The sequence below is a fragment of the Cheilinus undulatus genome, linkage group 24, assembly GCF_018320785.1.
Source record: "Cheilinus undulatus linkage group 24, ASM1832078v1, whole genome shotgun sequence".
Taxonomy (NCBI): Eukaryota; Metazoa; Chordata; class Actinopteri; order Labriformes; family Labridae; genus Cheilinus; species Cheilinus undulatus.
The window spans coordinates 12,654,590-12,673,485 of NC_054888.1; the positions used below are offsets into that span (position 1 = coordinate 12,654,590).

The window sequence follows — 18,896 nt, forward strand, 5'->3', positions numbered from 1 at the left end:
TTAAGTCTTGCACTGATTATCCATAGCTCTTAACTAACATCTTTGTGACCTAACTGCTTCTTCTGTCCTTCTTCTCTTTTACTTTTAACAATTCTTTTAAGTCCATATAGAGAGAAAGTAGAGATATACTCTTTCAAAGTTTTACAAAAGTAGCATTTTTGTTGTGGCGCCTTGCTTGAACATGACAGCTGCTTATTATAAGTCCTAAGTTGTAGTTGTCTGATCTTGAAATTCATTGCCACATTGTTATTTGGGGAATTATTGTGGGAATATTCAAGGCTTTGAAAGCAATGTGAATCTCGAAGCCTTTCTTCAACAAAGAAGGACAAATTCAAATGTCACAGTAAGAATTAACTGATAAGAGAGCTGGCTGTGAATTTCATGAAAGTAGTTGGATTATATAGAGCTTATTTTAACTCCGTACCTTATCCTCTCAGACCATCTTCTCCCTTATCTAACTCTTTGTTCTCTTCCTCTCCGATTTTTCTCTCTTCTCTACAGAAAGTCCCGGTTCAGAGGACTCTCCAGCAGGAAGTCCCCATGTGGTCGTGAACGGCAATGGTTCCGTGCATGGACAAGTCATGGGCGGCATCCTGCACGGTACAGGTCAGAGTCCTGAGAGGCAGCAGCTGTCGCCTCTCACTAGCCCGCTGCTCACTGACGCTGGATGTGTCCGCCATGATGATGAAGAGGAGGCAAGGAGGAAGGTGAGCATGCAGACAGGGAAAAGGAAGATGGAAAACTTTTCTTTAGTCTAGAATGAGTCTGTAGGATCTGTGATGTGGTCCATACATTGATTGATATTGAAAACTGAGTTCAGGCTAAACAGACGTCAATTTACCACCTTATCTTGCTTTAGTGGTTGACCCTTCTGTTATGTATCTTGTTGTTTTTTGTAGCAATTGAAAGAATTGTATTGTCGAGCAGATGAATCGATCTTATCTTTCTGTTTGTGTCCAGAAGTTTCCCACAGATAAGGCCTACTTTATAGCCAAGGAACTTTTGACGACTGAGCGGACCTACCTCAAAGACCTTCAGGTCATCACAGAGGTAAGGACCACATTTCTAAACTCTTAAGTGTTTCTTTGTGACCTGCTGTCTTTCATCATTATAAACTGCTAGATCATCAACGCCTGACTGAGAAGGATAGAGATGTTTGAAAAGCTGTCTAACCCAAGGCTGAGAGTAAACACATTTCCTTGAATACACAGCCAGCCTTGTGTTGCACAAACAAAGCCAAAGAACAGGAAAAGTGAGTCGAAAATGGTTTAAATTTCTGGACAGTGAGCTAAACTTGGTCTTTATAAGCTTGAGTCTGAACAGTGAGTCAGAGTTGGTCATTGCAGGACACGAGTTTCGTGTCTTTTACAGCCTAAGTGACCTCATTTTGGTCACTTCTAAAAGCTAAAACATTGAGAAAAAGGAGTTAAAACCTGTTTTTATTTTTATTATGAACCAAAATCACACATGACTATAATTAAAACACTGTGTATTTTTCTCCATCCACATCTTAACAACCTTTTATGTGCTTTTAGTTTGGCTTGAAGGCTGAGGTTTAACATCTGAGGTCCGTTTCTTATTGCAGGACATATAACAGATGGAAAACAACTTCTGCATGAGCATATTTAAGCCACCAAACTTGTTTTTTGTTTGCCTAGACAGACTGTAAGCTCCCAGCTTCTTCAGTTTACAAGTACAACCACAAGAATTAGCACAAAGAGGAAAACTCCAGGGATGAAAGTGCAGCTTAATGTGGGTCAGACTGGCTTGTTGTTTTTGTCTGTCTGCAGAAAATCAAGGAGAAAAGCAGCAGGAGGGAACAAAAAAGTTTAAAATTCCCCCTTGGGAGCATGCACCTGCCTGCTGATCAGGTTTATGAAATGACGGAGACTGTTGACCTCTCTGTTGAGCAAAGAAATATCAAATTTCCTCTCCCTCGTGTCTTTTTCTGCCTCTCAGCTGTTTTCCCTCTCAACAGTAGTTTCCCTCCCTCTTTGATGTGGGAGGAAGGCGTGCGCTGGCACTTTTTAAAACCTCTTAAATATTTTCTTTGGCTGGCACCCCTTCCCAACCCTCCCCTCCCTTTTCTTTTTTCCCCATTGTCGACCCTCCTCCCCCTCAGCTGGACGCTCTCCAGTCTGCTCTGTCTATCATATTTGATTTACTGTGAGAGGGGAATACAACACCTCTGTGTCAGGGGTCGGAGGGTTCAGGGGGGTCACTGTGTTTCTTTGTGTGCATGTTATCTGTGCCTATGCCACCTGATCCTCAGTGCAAACAAATGTCACTTTACCTTCAAGTCAAATCACTCATTCTGACTGGAGCCTAGACTTGAGGTGTCTAGTTGAATCTTATCATTAGAAAAGTCCTAGCACTAAAAATAGAGCAAGAACATCCCCCAAAACTCACCAAGTGTTGCTTAGTTTCAGACCTGGTAAATGAATTGATGCTGCACTGGTTTTGCGTATGACTTTGCAAAATTGCTGAAAAAGAGCCCTTTGTAATGTTCAGTAAGAAGTCCCTCTACTTTTACCTACAATTATGATATTTTGTAAGCACATTAACCAAGTCAAGACCTACAGCAAAAGTCTCTTGCACCCTCACCCAAAACCCCAAAGAAGTATGCCATTTTTAAGTTTGTGTTTTTTAATAATGCTTCATTTTAGGAAGTTTACAGTTACCATTCTTGAAAAACCCTGTCCAAGGGGTTTCATCCAATCAATCCCAAAATTTATCAGATTGTTGTAGACACCTTGAAGATAAATACTTAAAAAAAGATTTTGTTTTCGTTAAAGGTTGTAGCTCAAGTGGAACGTTGAAGTTTGATTCATTTCTGGCGATTTGCCAATAAAAGAAATCTCTATAAATCTCTGAAATCCAAATCCAATCAACTCCAAACTTTGACAGATTATTTAAGACACCTTGAAGATAAATACTTGTTAAAAGATTTTGTTTTCATCAAAGGGTGTAGCTGTTATAGAGGGTTGAAGTTTGATTCATTTTAGTAATTTGCCAAGAAGAGAAATCGCTATAGATCCCTCAACCCATCATATGGGTTTCATCCAGTCAACTTCAAAATTTGTCAGTTTATTGTAAACACTTTGAAGATAAATGCTTGTAAAAATATTTTATATTCATCAAAGGGTGTGGCTCAAGTGGAAGGTTGAAGTTAGATTCATTTTTTTGCAATTAGCCAATAAAAGAAATTGCTATAAATCTATGAACTCATCAGAGGTGTTTTATCCAGTCAACTCCAAAATTTGTCAGGTTATTGTAGACGCCTTGAAGTTCAATTGTTGTTAAAAGATTTTGTTTTCATCAAAGGTGTTCCTGTTATAGAGGGTTGTAGTTTGATTTGTTTTTGGCGATTTTCCAGGGGTTTCATCCATTCAACTCAAAAATCTGTCAGGTTATTGTAGTCACCTTGAAGGTTAAAAACTCAGAACAGCCTTAGCCTTTGAATTGACCATCTTGTAAATTTTAGGCCTAAATATCTCAGTATTCATCTCAATATATTAGCTTTTTTTCTTTTTCAAATTGTCAGTCATTGTGCTTTTGTCTGTTGCAGTCTTTCCACAGTGTTGCAGAAAAGGAAGACACATTCCCAGACTCTGTTAAGAACCTGATCTCCTCCAACTATGATCCGGTCTACAATTTTCACCAGGGATTCCTCAAAGAAGTGGAGCAGCGGCTCGCACAGTGGTCAGTACCTTTTGATAATATCTAATAAACTGTTAAGTTTGATATATTTCCAGAAAGTGACACAACATGGTTGTTGAGTCACTTTGAACTTTGTTTAAATGCTCCAACATACTAAGCAGTTTGTATTAAATAATTCATACAGTTGTCATTACTTTTTCTTTCTTAAATGCAAAAAATAGAGACACTTCATTTCAAGATACTCAAGTACGTTTTTGCTCATCTGATCAGTAGATATTTTTTACTTTTGACCAAAAATGCAGCCCTTATTTTTTGGCTCATACCCTGAGATTACATATTTAACTTAAGTTTTTGGATAAATGTGGCTCAAATAAGTGTACTTAAATATTTTGATGTGAAACTTGATGAATACAGTTAGTTAGATTTGAGTTTTGCAGTGTTTACAGATGACAAGCTCATCAGAGGAAGAAAGAAAAATTATGTTGTACCACAAAATATTGAACAAAATAAGGCCACATAATAATCTGTTGCTTTCATGCAAGAAATGTTGAGGACAAAGGTTCAAATTCCCATGATACACACTTTAAATAACACAATTAATGGGATATCTGAAAAATGAGAAGAATTTTGAAACCAGATTAGTTTTTGTTCTTTGGCAGAACAAAAACAGGGAAACTCTCCAGACTTTCATGTTTCTGTTTCAGGGTCTGGATTATGGTTTATGACTGCACTTAGCCCAGTATGTCAGGAAGCCAAACAAAAACTTGTTTGAAGAGTCCGAAATGTTGTGATTGTGAAGACAGTTGGAATGATTAATGAGTAATACATCGTTACAATGCAATTTCTAATCAGTTTAAAGTCACAGATGACCATCAATCCTCATATTATATTAATACACTGTAATAGAAACCAAAGCCATGGCTGTGGGATGATATGGGAACTAATGTGCACACAATGAGTCCCTCCTTTGGGAGTCTTGTCTTTATTACTTCTGCAGACACCAACAAAAGGTCAGACTCACTCTAACACACAGGCACACAAACCACACCTTTGACCATGACCCAAGGACTGCTGGGAACATAAATGAGATTGTGGGAATTGTGTGAAGATTTTCCAGTCATTGTAGCACAAGCTCAGCTCTCTACTGACATCTACTGGTGAAGAAACGTTACTATAGAATAAGATCATTTTCTGTTCTCTTTCAGGGAGGGTCGCTCCAACGCACACATTAAAGGAGACTACCAACGAATTGGTGACATTCTTCTGAAGAACATTCAGGGCTTAAGGGTAAAAAATTCATCTGTTGACTTCTTTTTCGTAATTTAACTTACTGGAGTCAAATGTGCATGATGGATTTGTCCAGTGGTTCCCAACCTTTTCAGTGGCCCTCCCTACATGTATCTGAGAAAGCCTAAACACCCCCAGGATCCACTCTGCAAAATGAAACATCAATTTTAATTGTTTTCATTGACTACATTGATGATTATCATTGCATATTAGGGCCACTCTGAATCTGTTAATTTATAAAAAAAAAAGATTGGTTTAAGTTTAAAATTTACATGACTCAGAACTTAGAATTTTGTAGATTATAGTTAAAAATAGCCTATTGCATGAATGAAAATCCAGCCTGATAAAGCTGTTGTTCTTGTAATCGTTCTGCAGTTTAGAGCATAATCAAATTAAACTTCTTACTGGATCTGATCAGTAAGTCAAATACTGTGATTTTAGCCCAGAATCATCACATTATCATTATGATCTGCACCTGGAAGAGACATTTCTGTAAAAACGGGCTATCCAACCATTGTTTTCAGTTTGGTTTCTGGTACCTTTTTGACTTCGCAACTTGTAAATGTGTGACTATAAATACTTGAATTTTTTAACGTTATGATGTCAAAATTTATGACTTTTTTAAACTCAGAAATCTTGAGTTGGGTTTCTTGTAAGTACACGACTTCATTATCTAAAAAATTATAAGTTTTCCTCTAAAAAATCAAATTTTTGTCTCAAAAATCAACAGATCCTCTGTATTTTTAAACTTTTAGGGTGGCCCTGATTTGGCATCATACATAATGTTTCTAATCATGATTTTTTTTTTAAACATATGCACATCTAATGTTGACCCTGCCAGAGACCTTTTGTGTTCCCCATTGGGGGGCCTGGACCCCAGGTTGGGAACCAAAGGATAAGCATACATGAGGTGATTTTTCTTTTTCTTTCCATCTGCAGCAGTTGACGATTCATCTTCAGAAACATTCAGAGTGCCTGGTTGAACTTGAACGAGCTTGCAGGTGGGTGAAACAGAACTATAAGCATTGTAATAGTCAAAGTTTAGGTGAAAGACTACATGAGATGCTAACACTGTTAGCTTGACAGATGCTTTCTAAAACTTCACCTAAAGTAGGATAATGATAATAATTACATTTATTGCTAATAAACTACGAGGTAATAATGGCCCATTAAAATAAAGTGTTACCAAAGAATAAAAAGGAGATGGATTAAACTTTGTAGAAGAATTTGAAAAGCAGCATTTGTTTTTCTCAGGTCCAGTCGTAAGGTCGAGGCCGCATGTCGAGACTTCGAGCAGCAGCGAGTCTGCTACCTCCCCTTCAACATTTTCCTCCTCCGCCCTCTGCACCGTCTTTTACACTACAAACTCATCTTGGAGCGCCTCTGTAAGCACTACCCACCCACCCACGACGACTTCAGGGACTGCAGAGGTACGTTTGTTTGTCTTTACCTCATCAGCCATCCCACCTGGGTTTATTTATAACTTTATTGTCATCCACATCACACCCCCTGCCTTTCCCTTTCAGCTGCACTGGCAGATATTTCAGAGATGGTGCTGCAGCTTCAGGGCCCCATGATGAAGATGGAGAACTTCCAGAAGCTTCTAGAGCTGAAGAAAGACCTCACTGGCATCGACATCCTCTCAGTCCCTGGGAGGGTTAGACACTTTGTTGCTCCTTTTAAGCTTAGTCTCCATATTTGAGGTTTAAATTATTCATCTCTAAGGCATGTCGTCACTTTTTTAAATTGTGTTTTTGTGTTTTAATGACAGGAATTCATCAGGCTCGGCTGTCTTAGTAAACTCTCAGGGAAGGGTCTTCAGCAGAGGATGTTCTTCCTGGTAGGACATGTTAGCTCCTTTTCAAAATAAAGCTTGACAGCCAAAAAACTTAGTGTCATTTTCTTCCTTTTTTTTTCCTTCACCTGTCATAGTTCAGTGACTCGTTGGTGTACACGAGTCGAGGGATGACGCCATCCAATCAGTTTAAAGTTCACGGCCAGCTGCCCCTATACGGCATGACGGTATGTGACCATGTTGCTTTTATTTTGAACAATTAGGGTAATATTTTGCTTTGACTGGAGTAAAAATTTAAACTTGCAAAGCTGGGATTCTGAAACTTACAGAAGCCCAAAGGGGACATGAAACTTGTTTTACTCATTTTTCTGATAATAGCAGAGTTGCAAAAGTTTATTGGGATTAACAAATCTGAATTTCCTGTGATAAGATGCTTACATTAGTTGTTTTCTTGCGATCTCAAGATATTAGCCCAAGTATCACCAGTAAACCAGCATAAACAAGCTCAAATCAATCATAGAAGCAGGTTTTACTCACCTTATTAATGTATTTATTCAAAATCATAGCTTAGAATGACACAAATGACACATCTGTTATCAAGGGAAAATCTGCTTTATTGTTCAAAGATAAGAGAAATTGAGCCAAGATCACAGAAAATTATACGAATAAGGTTGCTCGTTATTGCAGAAAAATTGACAAAAAAATGTCTGAATGCATGTCCACTACGGGCTTCCATAGCACATGTAAATGTCAGAACTTTTTTAAACATATGCACTGTTTTTGCATTCATTTGCCTTAAAACATTGCATAATTTAAGAAGCATAGCATTAAATAATCTCGCTGTGTGTTAAGAATAATTTGTTTGACAATGATGTGTGTTTTTGCAGATCAGAGAAAGCGAGGAGGAGTGGGGCGTCCCTCATTCGTTCACCTTATTCGGACAGCGCCAGTCTGTAGTAGTGGCAGCAAGGTAGAAACGACCGCCTACACTCCCAGTCATTCATTTCAGTACATGAAAATAAGATGTTAAAACAAAGATAAAGGGTGGAAATTGCCAGGACAAACCCATTAAATAATTTCTCATGACTTAAATCATCCATTATGAATAGAAAGTGTGTCTCTAAAAGAAACAGTCTGAATGATTCATGGAGGTCAAACTCATGAAATATTGATTCATCCTTTATAGGACCCCTGCCACAGTTTGGTTGGCTTTTAATTAAACTGGTCTCTGTGACCTATTTTGATTCAGTTCACTGATTAAGTTGTTTTTTCATGAGGCTGTAAAAGAGAAATTTTTAATGTGGAATGCAACTAATCAATACCATATTAAACAGCAATACATATTTGATGTCTTGATGCCTTATTTGCTTCTTCTCTCCAGCTGTGCGCCAGAAATGGAACGGTGGGTTGAAGACATCAGGATGGCCATCGACCTGGCGGAGCAGAGCAGCAGCCCCAACGCTGACCTGCTGTCCACTAGTCTCTCTGAGAACAGTAAGGGACCAAGGACTGTCAGATTCTTTCATAATACTGAACAATTTCAAAACAATGGAAGATGGAAGGCTCTCTTCATATTCATATGCTTATCAGAAATAGAGCACTTTTAGAAACTATTTGCCTTAGCCTTAGATCACATCTTGGTCCATGTGTGAGACCTAATTCTGGCTTTTTAAGAGTGATCCTTGATTAAGATTTTAAACCTGTGATGCCTTGCTACAAGAACCACCTGCTGAAATATGACTTCATAATTAAAGCTGTACAGGACTGTCGCGAGATACTCCTCAACCCAGAGAGTTCACTCTAAAAAAGTCCTAAATGAGAGTGACTTTTTGAAGTACATTCATGTTTTTGTTGTCACCAGTGGCACCTGTTTCTAAATCTAATGTGTCACAGGAGCCTCTGTCAGGATCTGTTGTCTGTTTTGACACTTTAAATCTCTCAGATTTTCCTCAAAGGGAAAGACATCCTCTCCACAGCTATGCACTTGCATTTCAGTCCTGTCTTTCCAGCTGAAACAACAGATGTCTGCTCTCCTCATGAATAATCGCACCTCATTGTTCCAGGTGGTCTTTCATCATATTTCTTATGTCACCTGATACAAGCAGGTTCAGGCCCCAGCTGTCCCCTCTTTTTTTCAACTCTTCCCCCCATCCTTTCTCAGGCGCCTGTCATGATATCAATGAGGCCTCCCCCTGATGACCTTTGGTTTGACGTCTCTATTGTGCCTCAGCTAAATCAAATGCTATGTACATTTTTAACCCAAACAGTTAAAGAGTATTCACTTACAAGTGACAACAAAAGGGTTATTTTACTCTCTTCTTTTGTGCACATTGTACTGAGATTACTTTGATCACAGATTTGCCTCCAGGCTTTGTTCTGTATTAAAGATCTGCAGATCTACAGCCAAACAGAATCCAATAAAGTGAGATTGTATCTACAAAATTACATGTTTTGAGTGGTTGGCAACCTTTAAAAGCCCTAAACAGGACGCCCAAAAACCAGTAGTATGCTTCTCTGGGTTCAAGTGGTCCAGAGGCAGTTCACTCCCATCTGCAACTAGTTAGAGCACAGAGCATAAGCCAGTTAAGTAAAACAAAATAATCTGTAGGATCTCTTAAAGCCCTGCAGTTTGTCAGCTGTCTTAAATGCAGCACTTTGGCCTCAACCTTTCTGAAATAATCCAGAGGTTTTCATGTAAACATTGTCATAGTTTCATCTTTTTGTACCCAGCTAACCTTTAACCTTATTTTACACAAAGAGCTCATAAACTAAATGAGCAAAACAAGTCACTTGCAACTATTTGTAGTCCTTTAACCACCAATAGCAGGGTTTGAATATACTCCTTAGTTTACCTAGTTTGCTGTTATAAGATTATCATAAAACAAACAAACAAAAACAAAAGAGGACTAATGGTTATCTGAAGGTGCTATTTGAAATGTGTTTGAAAATTTAGTGTTTTAGTGGAAATGTTTGAGTTAATATGGCAAAAATGCTGAACATGTTTTCATACGAACCATTTCTTTGAAATAAGCAAGTCATAAGTGGAAGTACTTGCTTGATAGCAAAATAAACTCCTGTTAGTGGGTCTTGTGGGGATATAATTCTAAATATAGCTCATCAGAAGAAGTAAGCTTGTGTGTCAAATCTTTCAGTTTAAAAAAATGTCATTAAATTGGCAATAAAGCTGTTAATCTCTTTAAATAGTATTAAATTCATAAAATAAGAAAGTCACCCGTAAAGTGGCATTAGCTAGCTTAATTTACAAACATTAGCTTGCTAGAAAAAAATGCTAAATAAGCCCACAGATATGTTTAGTTTGTGAATTTAACATTACAATTCTTAAATGTCGAGTCAAATTGTGCTGAAGTTTGCCCAGGCAATTTTTTGTTTGCCATGAAACAAGGCATATATTTTTTCGAGGGGCTTATGGATGAAAAAATAAAAAGCCTGTGTGTGAAAATTCTTTATTTTAGTTGAACATTTGGCATTAAACTGGAAACAAAAGCTGTTCTTTTCTTTTAATACCATTAAATTGATAAAAATAAGCAAGTCACCTGTAAAGTGAAAGTAGCTAGCTTAAATTCCAAGCATTAGCTTGCTTACTAAAATGCTAAATTAGCCCATAGATACTAATTTACTGCTGTCAATAGAGTTTGAAGAGCTTATGACAAGAAATAATAAACTTTTATCATTTTGGAATTTATGAAAATTCCTCTGTATTCAGATGCCAAATGCGGTTAATTTCTTTTAATACCATTAAGTTGATAAAATAAACAACTTTTCTCTAAAGTAACACTAGCTAGCAAAAATTTTTTAACATTAGCTTGCTAGTCAAAATGCTAAATTAGTTCAGCGCTATGAACTAACTGCTGTTAGCAGAGTTTTTGAGCCAATAAAATGGAATGGTTACCTTTCGTTATTTTAAAAATTGTCAATATTCTTTGTTTTAGAAGTAAACTTGGCACTTAGATGGCCAAAAAGCTGATCATTTCTTTTAATGTCCAAAAAAATCATAAAACAAGTTTTCTATAAAATAGCGGTGGCTAGCTTAATTTACAATCCTTGGAGATTTATGTGCTTTCAGATTAATCCAGAACAAAATTGTTAAGTCGGACTATTTCAAAAATGTGAAAATCTAGCTTTTTATTTCAGCCAAACTTTATTTAAACTTTATTTAGTCAAAGAAAAATATACTATATACTATACATTTTTTTTGTTTACTGTCCCAACAAGCTGATAAAAGAACCGTTTTGTCTGTGAACTCGCAGTAGCTAGCTAATGGTGTCGTTGTTATCTTGCTAGGTAAAATGCTAAACAAGCTTGTATTATAGGGGTTTTTAGTGGATTTTTTTTGCACAAAGGTGCAGTTTATTAGTTTAATTTTATTGATCATGCTTGCTTGTGTTGTGCATTTTAAAAAAACAACAACTGTACTGCTAGATAGCTGGCTGAAACAGCTATGTCAAGTGAGCTAATGATCAACATAGCTCTCTAAAAGGCTGCAATAACCTGCACATAGTTTTAATTTAACAAATTATGTAGGTCTTTTTAACATTATACAGGTTCATATCCAATTTTAAGCTCTGTTTGAATTATTTTACAATTTCTAAACCCATTTGGTAGTATGTGCTTTCAATTGTCTGACTACCTTTTACCACATGCTGATAGGTAACTTCATCTACTACTGTGCTATTTCAGCATTTTCCTGTTTATCCACACATTGTCTAGTATATCAGCGACATTAAATGCTGTATTGACTTTTCCAATCATAGCCAAATACATCACACCAGGCTTTGTAGTCTTGTGTATACCTGTACTGTTTTTTACACTCAGCTCATTGCACAAGAATTCGGTCAACTTGTACTTGAGCATTTATCATCGTCTACCTATTCTGAGCATAAATTGTCTTCTAACCAGCCTTTTTTTAACTACCTGTCATTCCCCAGAGCTGTCTGAGGATGGTGGAGCTGATCTGGAGTCCGAGGAGGAGCTCGGCGGCTCTCGCTCTTCTCTGGAGCGTCAGGGCCACCGTGGGAACACCACTGTGCACGTCTGCTGGCATCGCAACACCAGCGTGTCCATGGTGGACTTTAGTGTGGCTGTAGAGGTACCAGACTGCTTTTACTCTTCACATAATTGTTTCTCCTCTCAAGTCTTGTAGTTGTGGAGTCTCAAGTGTTGTGTGTTGTCTTCTTCTTCACAGACAAAGGACCATTCAGTCAGTGTCCTTTGTCCTACTTTTCTCATGTCTGTGTTTCTGTCCTTGCTCTCTTTGCTACACTTTCATCTCTGCCTCTTTTTTCATCTCTTATCTTCCATCATTCATTTTTTTTTATTCTACATTTCCACCCCTGTCCTTTCATGCTGCATTACTAAAGGTCCTGAGTCAGCCTGTCCTTTAGTGACACCTGCTGGAGCAGAGAGGTACTGCAAAAGCCAGGACTGCTTCAGATGTATTGATCCATGCAGGGAAATACTTTAGAAACATGTAGAGCATTAAATATTACAAGACCACAGGACAAATATTGTTTATTTCTGGGTTACTTTTATTGCCATACACAAGGTGTTAGATGTTAGTGTCCTGCCTATGCATGATTATGGATCCAGTGCTTTTCTAACTGTGTGTCTGTATTCCTAATTATCTAAACTTTAATGGAATCAGTGATTCATGCTGTTTTATTTATTCTTACTCGTCTTTTGTATTTCCAGAACCAGCTGTCAGGTAACCTGCTGAGGAAATTTAAGAACAGCAACGGCTGGCAGAAACTCTGGGTGGTCTTCACCAACTTCAGCCTCTTTTTCTACAAGTCACATCAGGTTAGAGACAACATGTCTCACAAGAAAAGAATGACAACAACAAACTTCTGAAGCTGTATTAAATATGAGGGTATACTTTTAAGTTTGCATGTTTTAGTCAGGCATTTATAGCAGACTTTAACTAAGGTTGCTTTCACAGCTAGATTGACTGAAGATTTTGTTTCTCTAAAGGTGTTCCCTTTGTTTGCTCGGTTTGATAAGACATTTGTGAACATGACAATCAAACTCTGTTTCAGGAGAAAATAACCAAACCAAGATGCTTTAAAGATGAGACGTGGAAGAGGTGGTCTTGGATTGCTTACATTTAAAAACTGGAACAATTTGCTTGCAGTGAGAATGCACATGACCATGCAGTTAGGGGCTGCATAGTGTATTGGATATAATACATATGCATGTGTGCTCAGGCATGGGACAATGTAACTAAAGCAGACCAATAGTGAAGAGGGGAATGGGCACAGTTAAACATTGGCTTAGTACTTAACGATCATGCCTGATGTGAAAACTGTCAATAACTTTCTGATTGGTCCTCTCTCAGGATGACTATCCTCTGGCTAGCCTCCCTCTGCTTGGCTACTCAGTCACGGTCCCATCTGAGTCGGAAAACATCCACAAAGACTACGTCTTCAAACTCCACTTCAAATCCCATGTCTACTACTTCAGATCAGAGAGCGAGTACACATTTGAGAGGTATGGGAATTTCACTAATGAGTTAACTAATGTTATATTTCTACTTTTTTATACAGGAAATTTCCCGGGTTTCCTGCTCTAGATAGGCATCTCTCATAGATAAAGTCTTCCATTTTTTACTCAAATAAGAGCTGGGTTATGAAAAATAAGGGATATTTAAGTGTACAAATGAAACATAAAAGCACTACAGTAGCATTTCATCATTTTAAAATTGAAATCAAAAGACACCACAAGTAGAATACTTCAACAATACACAAGTTTGTTTAAACAAACCCCTTTTAACAAGCATATTAAGGGAATTTGTATCATAAGCCTTCTTGAATAGAGACTTAAAGTTGGAATTTATATTTTTTGATCATCCATAAGTTGATACCCATCACTTGATAGAATATAAAGCACTATTTTGCTATCTTATATAGTTTTGTACTAATTTTTAAGCACCTGTCCTCCACTAAGAAGAGACACATTTTCAGTAGAAGAAACAACTACCTGCAACATACACTTTATATGAGGGTTTCTTAATACTTTGCAGCTTTTCATGCTAAAAATGTTTGGTAAATCTGTGTTTTTTCTTCCCTAGGTGGATGGAGGTGATCCGCAGTGCCACCTGCTCCGCCAGCCGCTCACTGCCCAGCACCAGAAAAGACCTTTATTGATGAAATTGATGAATCCACCTCTCTTTAAGAGACTTCTAACTGCACAAACGCCACAAAAAGACTCTTATTTTAGACACAGAATCATGTTGCACACAGCAGATGGGCACTCAAATCCACACACATTAACACACATCACTCCAGAGGTCGTCCCACTTCACCTCCTATACGCACACTTTCTGCACCACTAGTGTCTGATGCCATTCAGCTTATTTTCTGCAGCAAACTGGCAACACAAAATCTATCTGGAATCTTATTTCATTTTAATGTTGCTAAAGATTTACTTAAGTTACATCCCATATTTTCACTCGGAAACAATTCTTTATGATGACAGATATGTAATGAAAAAGAAAACTGTATATAAAATTAATAATTATGGACATGTGATCACAATCATGGTCTGAAGAGTATTATGTCTGTCATTATTAGATGAATTAAATGTGTTGCCAGTTTGGACAACATTAGAAAACATCCATCTTTTCTTTTTTGTAATGCAACTTTTTGTACAGTATTTGATACACTGTGAAATGTCCCTTTATTTTCTCCTTCATCCTTCCTACATGCTTTTTATTTACAAAGGACAGAAAAAAACTGCTTTCAACGCCAACAGAGATTTCACCGGTTTGTTTGCCAACTATCCTCTCTTCTGTATCCTTCCAGTTTCTGGATTTTAATCTTCTTAATAAAGATGACAAACAGTTGTGTTCATATGAAAGAAATAACACCACTCATTACTTTTTTTTTTTACCTTTTTATTAGATGGTGATGAAGCTCAAGAAAACAAGTTCAGGGAAGCAAGTACAAAAAGATGATCGCAGGAAGATCAGTGCAGGTAGAAGAACCATAAGAATGACACCTTTAGTAGAACTAAGAGTAAGACTGATCATTTATATACTGTAAGTTTTAATGCCTAAAATCAACGCTGGGAGGAAGTTGTCAGATAGTGTGATTAACTTTATGTAAAGTAGACTGTTATGAATGTTTCCAGACTTTGGATTAAGGGTGAGTTGCATGCTAAGCCTGGTTTGTACTTCTGTGGTGAATCTATGCCAACGTGAGCACTACATACTTTTTTAAATTGTAAAATAAAACGATTAAGAAACGCTCATTCAGCATATATAACAAACTCAAACTGATAAATGCAGATATATGCAACAAAATGATTGTACTCACATATTTCTGGTGTAGCACGTTTGATAAATGAGGGCCAATACACTTGTAGATATTACTAAAAGACCAGCAGTCCCCAAGTGCTACACAATACACCAGTCACAGGGCTTGCAGTCTTTTCAAGGGTGGTTAAATTTTTGGGGTAGTGCACTTCAGGCTACTTTGCGTCGGTTAAGTGCAACGTGGACGTACAGCTAATGCTACGGCATAGATTTGAGACAAAAGTACAAGTCAAGCTGTACACTGCCCAGGCTCCTTAACCCCTCTATCCTCAGTTTCATCCTTGAAATCATCTAAAATACCCCAAAAACATCCTAAAAAAGAAAGAACAGCAATAACAACATGTGCAAGAAGATATCGGCAAAGATTGCCCACAAGGGGGTGCCAAAAGGTTTTAAGGGCCTGTGTCAACGAATGGCTCATGACCTCAACTTCAGAGAGCTTTTACTGGCACATACTTTTTCTGCTTCCTTCGATGTTGACCATTGGGCAAACTATTGTAGGATATCAAACTTAAAAATAATGTCAAGGAACTGTGTACTGGCATTAGCCCACCATTGTTGGCAGAGCAGATAACTTATTTCCCGCCTCCTCCTGATTGTCACTTGACAGTGAGGTAAAAGTGGTATAGAAGAGTGTAGCATCCTTTTAAAATCACAGCTATTTTAAATTCAGAGTTCTGTGCTAAAAAAAAGTAACATGTGCATTGGAGTGCAATTGTTTTTTTCTTATTTTGACAACTGGCATAACTGGTGCAAAAACTGCGTTAATGGACACAGGCCATTACGGAAGCGTCTCCCTTCTTGAAACCCTGAGAAAATGTTTTTCCAGTTCTTGTTAATTAAGGTTCAAGTTTATCCTCAAAAAAATGTATTTGAGCCCATCATTTTTGTCTCAGAGAAAAGTGTGATCACATTCATGGAAAGACTAATGTTATTGTTACTTCAGTTTAATGTTAATTTTAAGCTAATATTTTCATTTGGACAAATCATTTTAAAGCCTGGCTCTAGTTGTGATAATCAGCTATAGAATAAATTCCCAGTGTTGTTATTAAAGATACAGTACATTCTGAAGGATCTGGACCATGATACATGGATTAGTGCTTAGGTGAAAACAGGAGAATTGTTTATCATGTTTGCTGTCTAGTAGATTTGATTTCTATTACTTTACTTAGCTACGTCGTTCTCTAGACTCTCTGATCTCATACTCCAGCCCATGATCCCCGTACGAGTCGTAGTTCACGTAGCAAGGCAGTGAGAGCCACTCTGGCTGGTACGTCTTCGTGCTGTACACAAACGCCTCTGTGATGCCACCTGATACCAGCTTCTCCTCTCCCACCCACTCCTCCACCTCCAGCTTCACCAGAGTCCTCTGGTACATTTCGGGGCAGCTCTCAAAGTCGTCCAGGAAGTCCAGCATCTGATCGTCCACTTTGTAGATCTCCCCTTGGACCTGGTGACCCTGGCCTGGGAGGTTTAAGAGGAATGGGATGTTGTATTTGCCTGCGATCACTAGAGGGTATTTCTGGGTGGTGTGGGCCGAGGCCAGAAACTCCGCCTTGCCGTTGGAGAGGTCAAACATGCGGTAGTTGTTTGGCTGACCCTTCTTCAGGGTGCCGTAGACGAAGACATGCGTCATGTGGATGCAGGAGGAGAGACGCCTGCAAAAGCAACCATGTTATCACCAGCAAGGTACATTTAGGATCATATCTTTTACCCTTTATCGAGTGATCCACCCACCCAACCGGTTCTTTTTCGTATGACTATGTTTTTAGATTAGTTTTTCATTAGTAGTTTTATTTGTCTTTCTGTCACACTGCTAGGGGCCTGGAAACAGCATTTCATCTTTTTTATGCATATACATAGGAAAAATTACAAGATTCGATCTTGACTCTTAAAATGCAGGTAAAGATCTTATGTTAACATTTATTAGAGATATATTTATTAGACACATTACAGGATTTGTGTCGCCTAAAATGACCTTCTCCCTTGCTATATTCAAAGAAAAAATAAGGTTGGTCAGCTATCCCTAACTGTGGAGGCTTCGTTGGAACATCCAACCAGCATTTCCTGCGATTTACGTGACTTACTGCTCCCAAACTCAAGAGGGCCCTCAAAGATCTGGCAGCTCCTGGCTCTGGCTGAGGAAGAAGGATCATATGTGGGAAAGGTATGGATCCTAGGGACATCAACTGGCTGACTACCCTGCAGCTTTCCAGGTCTGGCCTTTCACCTCTTAAAGGCAGAAATGTTTCTTTGACCTTGAGGTTTGATCGCATTATAGCTGTATGAACTCTGCTATTGCAAAGTCCATCAGCTCAATGATTGATTAACTAAGATAATCTTTGAATCTCAATGTTATCTTAAGATTAATACGAAAATGAAAGATTGTAGAGCTACAGAGTATGAACAGGGGGAATACTCGTGACACAAGTTGAATACTTACTCAGCAAGTTCCTTTTTAACTATAGATGTGCATATGACTTTTACGTTGTGGTTTGTAAAGGGAGGGGAGGACACCTGAAACACTTCATTCCTTTCCATAATTATGCTTGCATACAGTGAGCTAATGCTACATGCATGCACGTAAACACATAACATAAAAAGCAATACAGTATAATGCAATCATTATAATAACGCTGCACGGACGAGAGTCAACTTTAAATGCCCATTTAAAAAAGCCATATAAGAAAGGATTCAAGCTTACTTGAGTGACGTATGAAAACACACGTCAAACAGCCAGAAAACGTGAAATAACGTGCATTGTACGACGCAAAAAATTAAAACATGTCAAACTCCAGAGAGGATTTTTACATTTAATTAAACTAAGGAGGTTCAGACTCACCAGGAATGTAAGAAAGGTGTTGTTAGCGTTGGTTGCCGTTAGACGGTCGAAACGCTGCCTTCGTCACCTCTATACAACACTAGACGAAGCCGGGTACGACACATGCGCAGAAGCAACTGAGATGTTACTGAGCCATACATCCACGAGATGGTGCCAAAGTAACAAGATGTGCTGTACTCATTGAAGTGCTGTGATTTAAAGTGCTGTGAAAAGTTTTTGGTGTATTTGTCACGTTTAAACTTTGCAGATCATGACACACATTTTTATCTTAGACAAAGATAACATAAGTAAATACAAAATGCAGTTATAAAATGTTCAAACCTACCTGTTCAGAGGTTAAAAAAAGGTACCTCTTGTTAAATCAGTAATTAACTGTGACTACATTTTTTGAAAGCAGAGTTCAGTTTCATTTGGCACTCCCAGGCCTGATTACTGCAAGACCTATTAATAAGAAATCCCCTAAATAGAACCTGTCTAGTAGTGAAGTAGGCTATAAACACAACACATCGTGCCGCCATCTAAGGAATAAAGAACAGATGAGGAACAAAGCCATTTCCAAGGCTTTCAGACTGCAGCCAACCATGGTGATAGCCATTGTCCACAAGTGAAGAAAACTTGGAACAATGCTGAACCTTCCCAGCAGTGGGCAGTCTACCAAATTTACTCCAAAAGTGCATCAACGAAAAGAGTCACAAAAGAACCCAGAACAATATCTAAAGACCTGCAGGCCTCATTTAACTCAGTTAAGGTCAGCGTACATGAGAAAGAGACTGGGCATCCAAGGGAGAGTTCCAAGGCCAAAACCCCTGCTGACCATAAAGAACATTTAAACTTTGGACATTTTGTCTTAATTTACTCACAAATGGCTATTTATTATTGTAAAGGTTATTATTTTGGGAGTTTATTTTCTAATTATAGTTGCTCAACTGTCAAAAGTTTAAAATATACATAAGTATTAATAGAAATGTTTAGAAAAGTAATTG

The 18,896-nt window shown here is 38.0% G+C and overlaps 2 protein-coding genes across 2 annotated transcripts in view; one reads left to right on the top strand and one right to left on the bottom strand.

Moving 5' to 3' along the window:
• LOC121506083 (FERM, ARHGEF and pleckstrin domain-containing protein 1-like) overlaps window positions 1-14,603 on the top strand; it is an 81,200-nt gene extending 66,597 nt beyond the window's left edge. The window contains exons 14-28 of the mRNA XM_041781605.1: window positions 502-707; window positions 961-1,050; window positions 3,569-3,702; window positions 4,866-4,947; window positions 5,887-5,948; window positions 6,202-6,377; window positions 6,474-6,604; window positions 6,719-6,787; window positions 6,880-6,969; window positions 7,630-7,712; window positions 8,124-8,236; window positions 11,689-11,849; window positions 12,452-12,559; window positions 13,095-13,246; window positions 13,827-14,603. Coding sequence (XP_041637539.1) covers window positions 502-707; window positions 961-1,050; window positions 3,569-3,702; window positions 4,866-4,947; window positions 5,887-5,948; window positions 6,202-6,377; window positions 6,474-6,604; window positions 6,719-6,787; window positions 6,880-6,969; window positions 7,630-7,712; window positions 8,124-8,236; window positions 11,689-11,849; window positions 12,452-12,559; window positions 13,095-13,246; window positions 13,827-13,902 — 1,733 coding nt within the window. The 3' untranslated portion in view covers window positions 13,903-14,603. The remainder of the gene's footprint in view (window positions 1-501; window positions 708-960; window positions 1,051-3,568; window positions 3,703-4,865; window positions 4,948-5,886; window positions 5,949-6,201; window positions 6,378-6,473; window positions 6,605-6,718; window positions 6,788-6,879; window positions 6,970-7,629; window positions 7,713-8,123; window positions 8,237-11,688; window positions 11,850-12,451; window positions 12,560-13,094; window positions 13,247-13,826) is intronic.
• Window positions 14,604-14,655: 52 nt separating this feature from the next.
• On the bottom strand, window positions 14,656-17,982 carry LOC121506084 (gamma-glutamylaminecyclotransferase-like). Its single transcript, XM_041781606.1, has 2 exons — window positions 17,914-17,982; window positions 14,656-16,729 (listed from the first exon to the last, which is right to left on the bottom strand). The coding sequence occupies exon 2, from the start codon at window positions 16,705-16,707 to the stop codon at window positions 16,240-16,242; it is 468 nt and encodes a 155-aa protein (XP_041637540.1). The 5' UTR covers window positions 16,708-16,729; window positions 17,914-17,982; the 3' UTR covers window positions 14,656-16,239.
• Window positions 17,983-18,896: the final 914 nt, after the last annotated feature.

Excerpts from the sequence above, each read along its gene's own strand:
- LOC121506084 (XM_041781606.1), bottom strand. The coding sequence starts at position 16,707 with ATGACGCATGTCTTCGTCTACGGCACCCTGAAGAAGGGTCAGCCAAAC.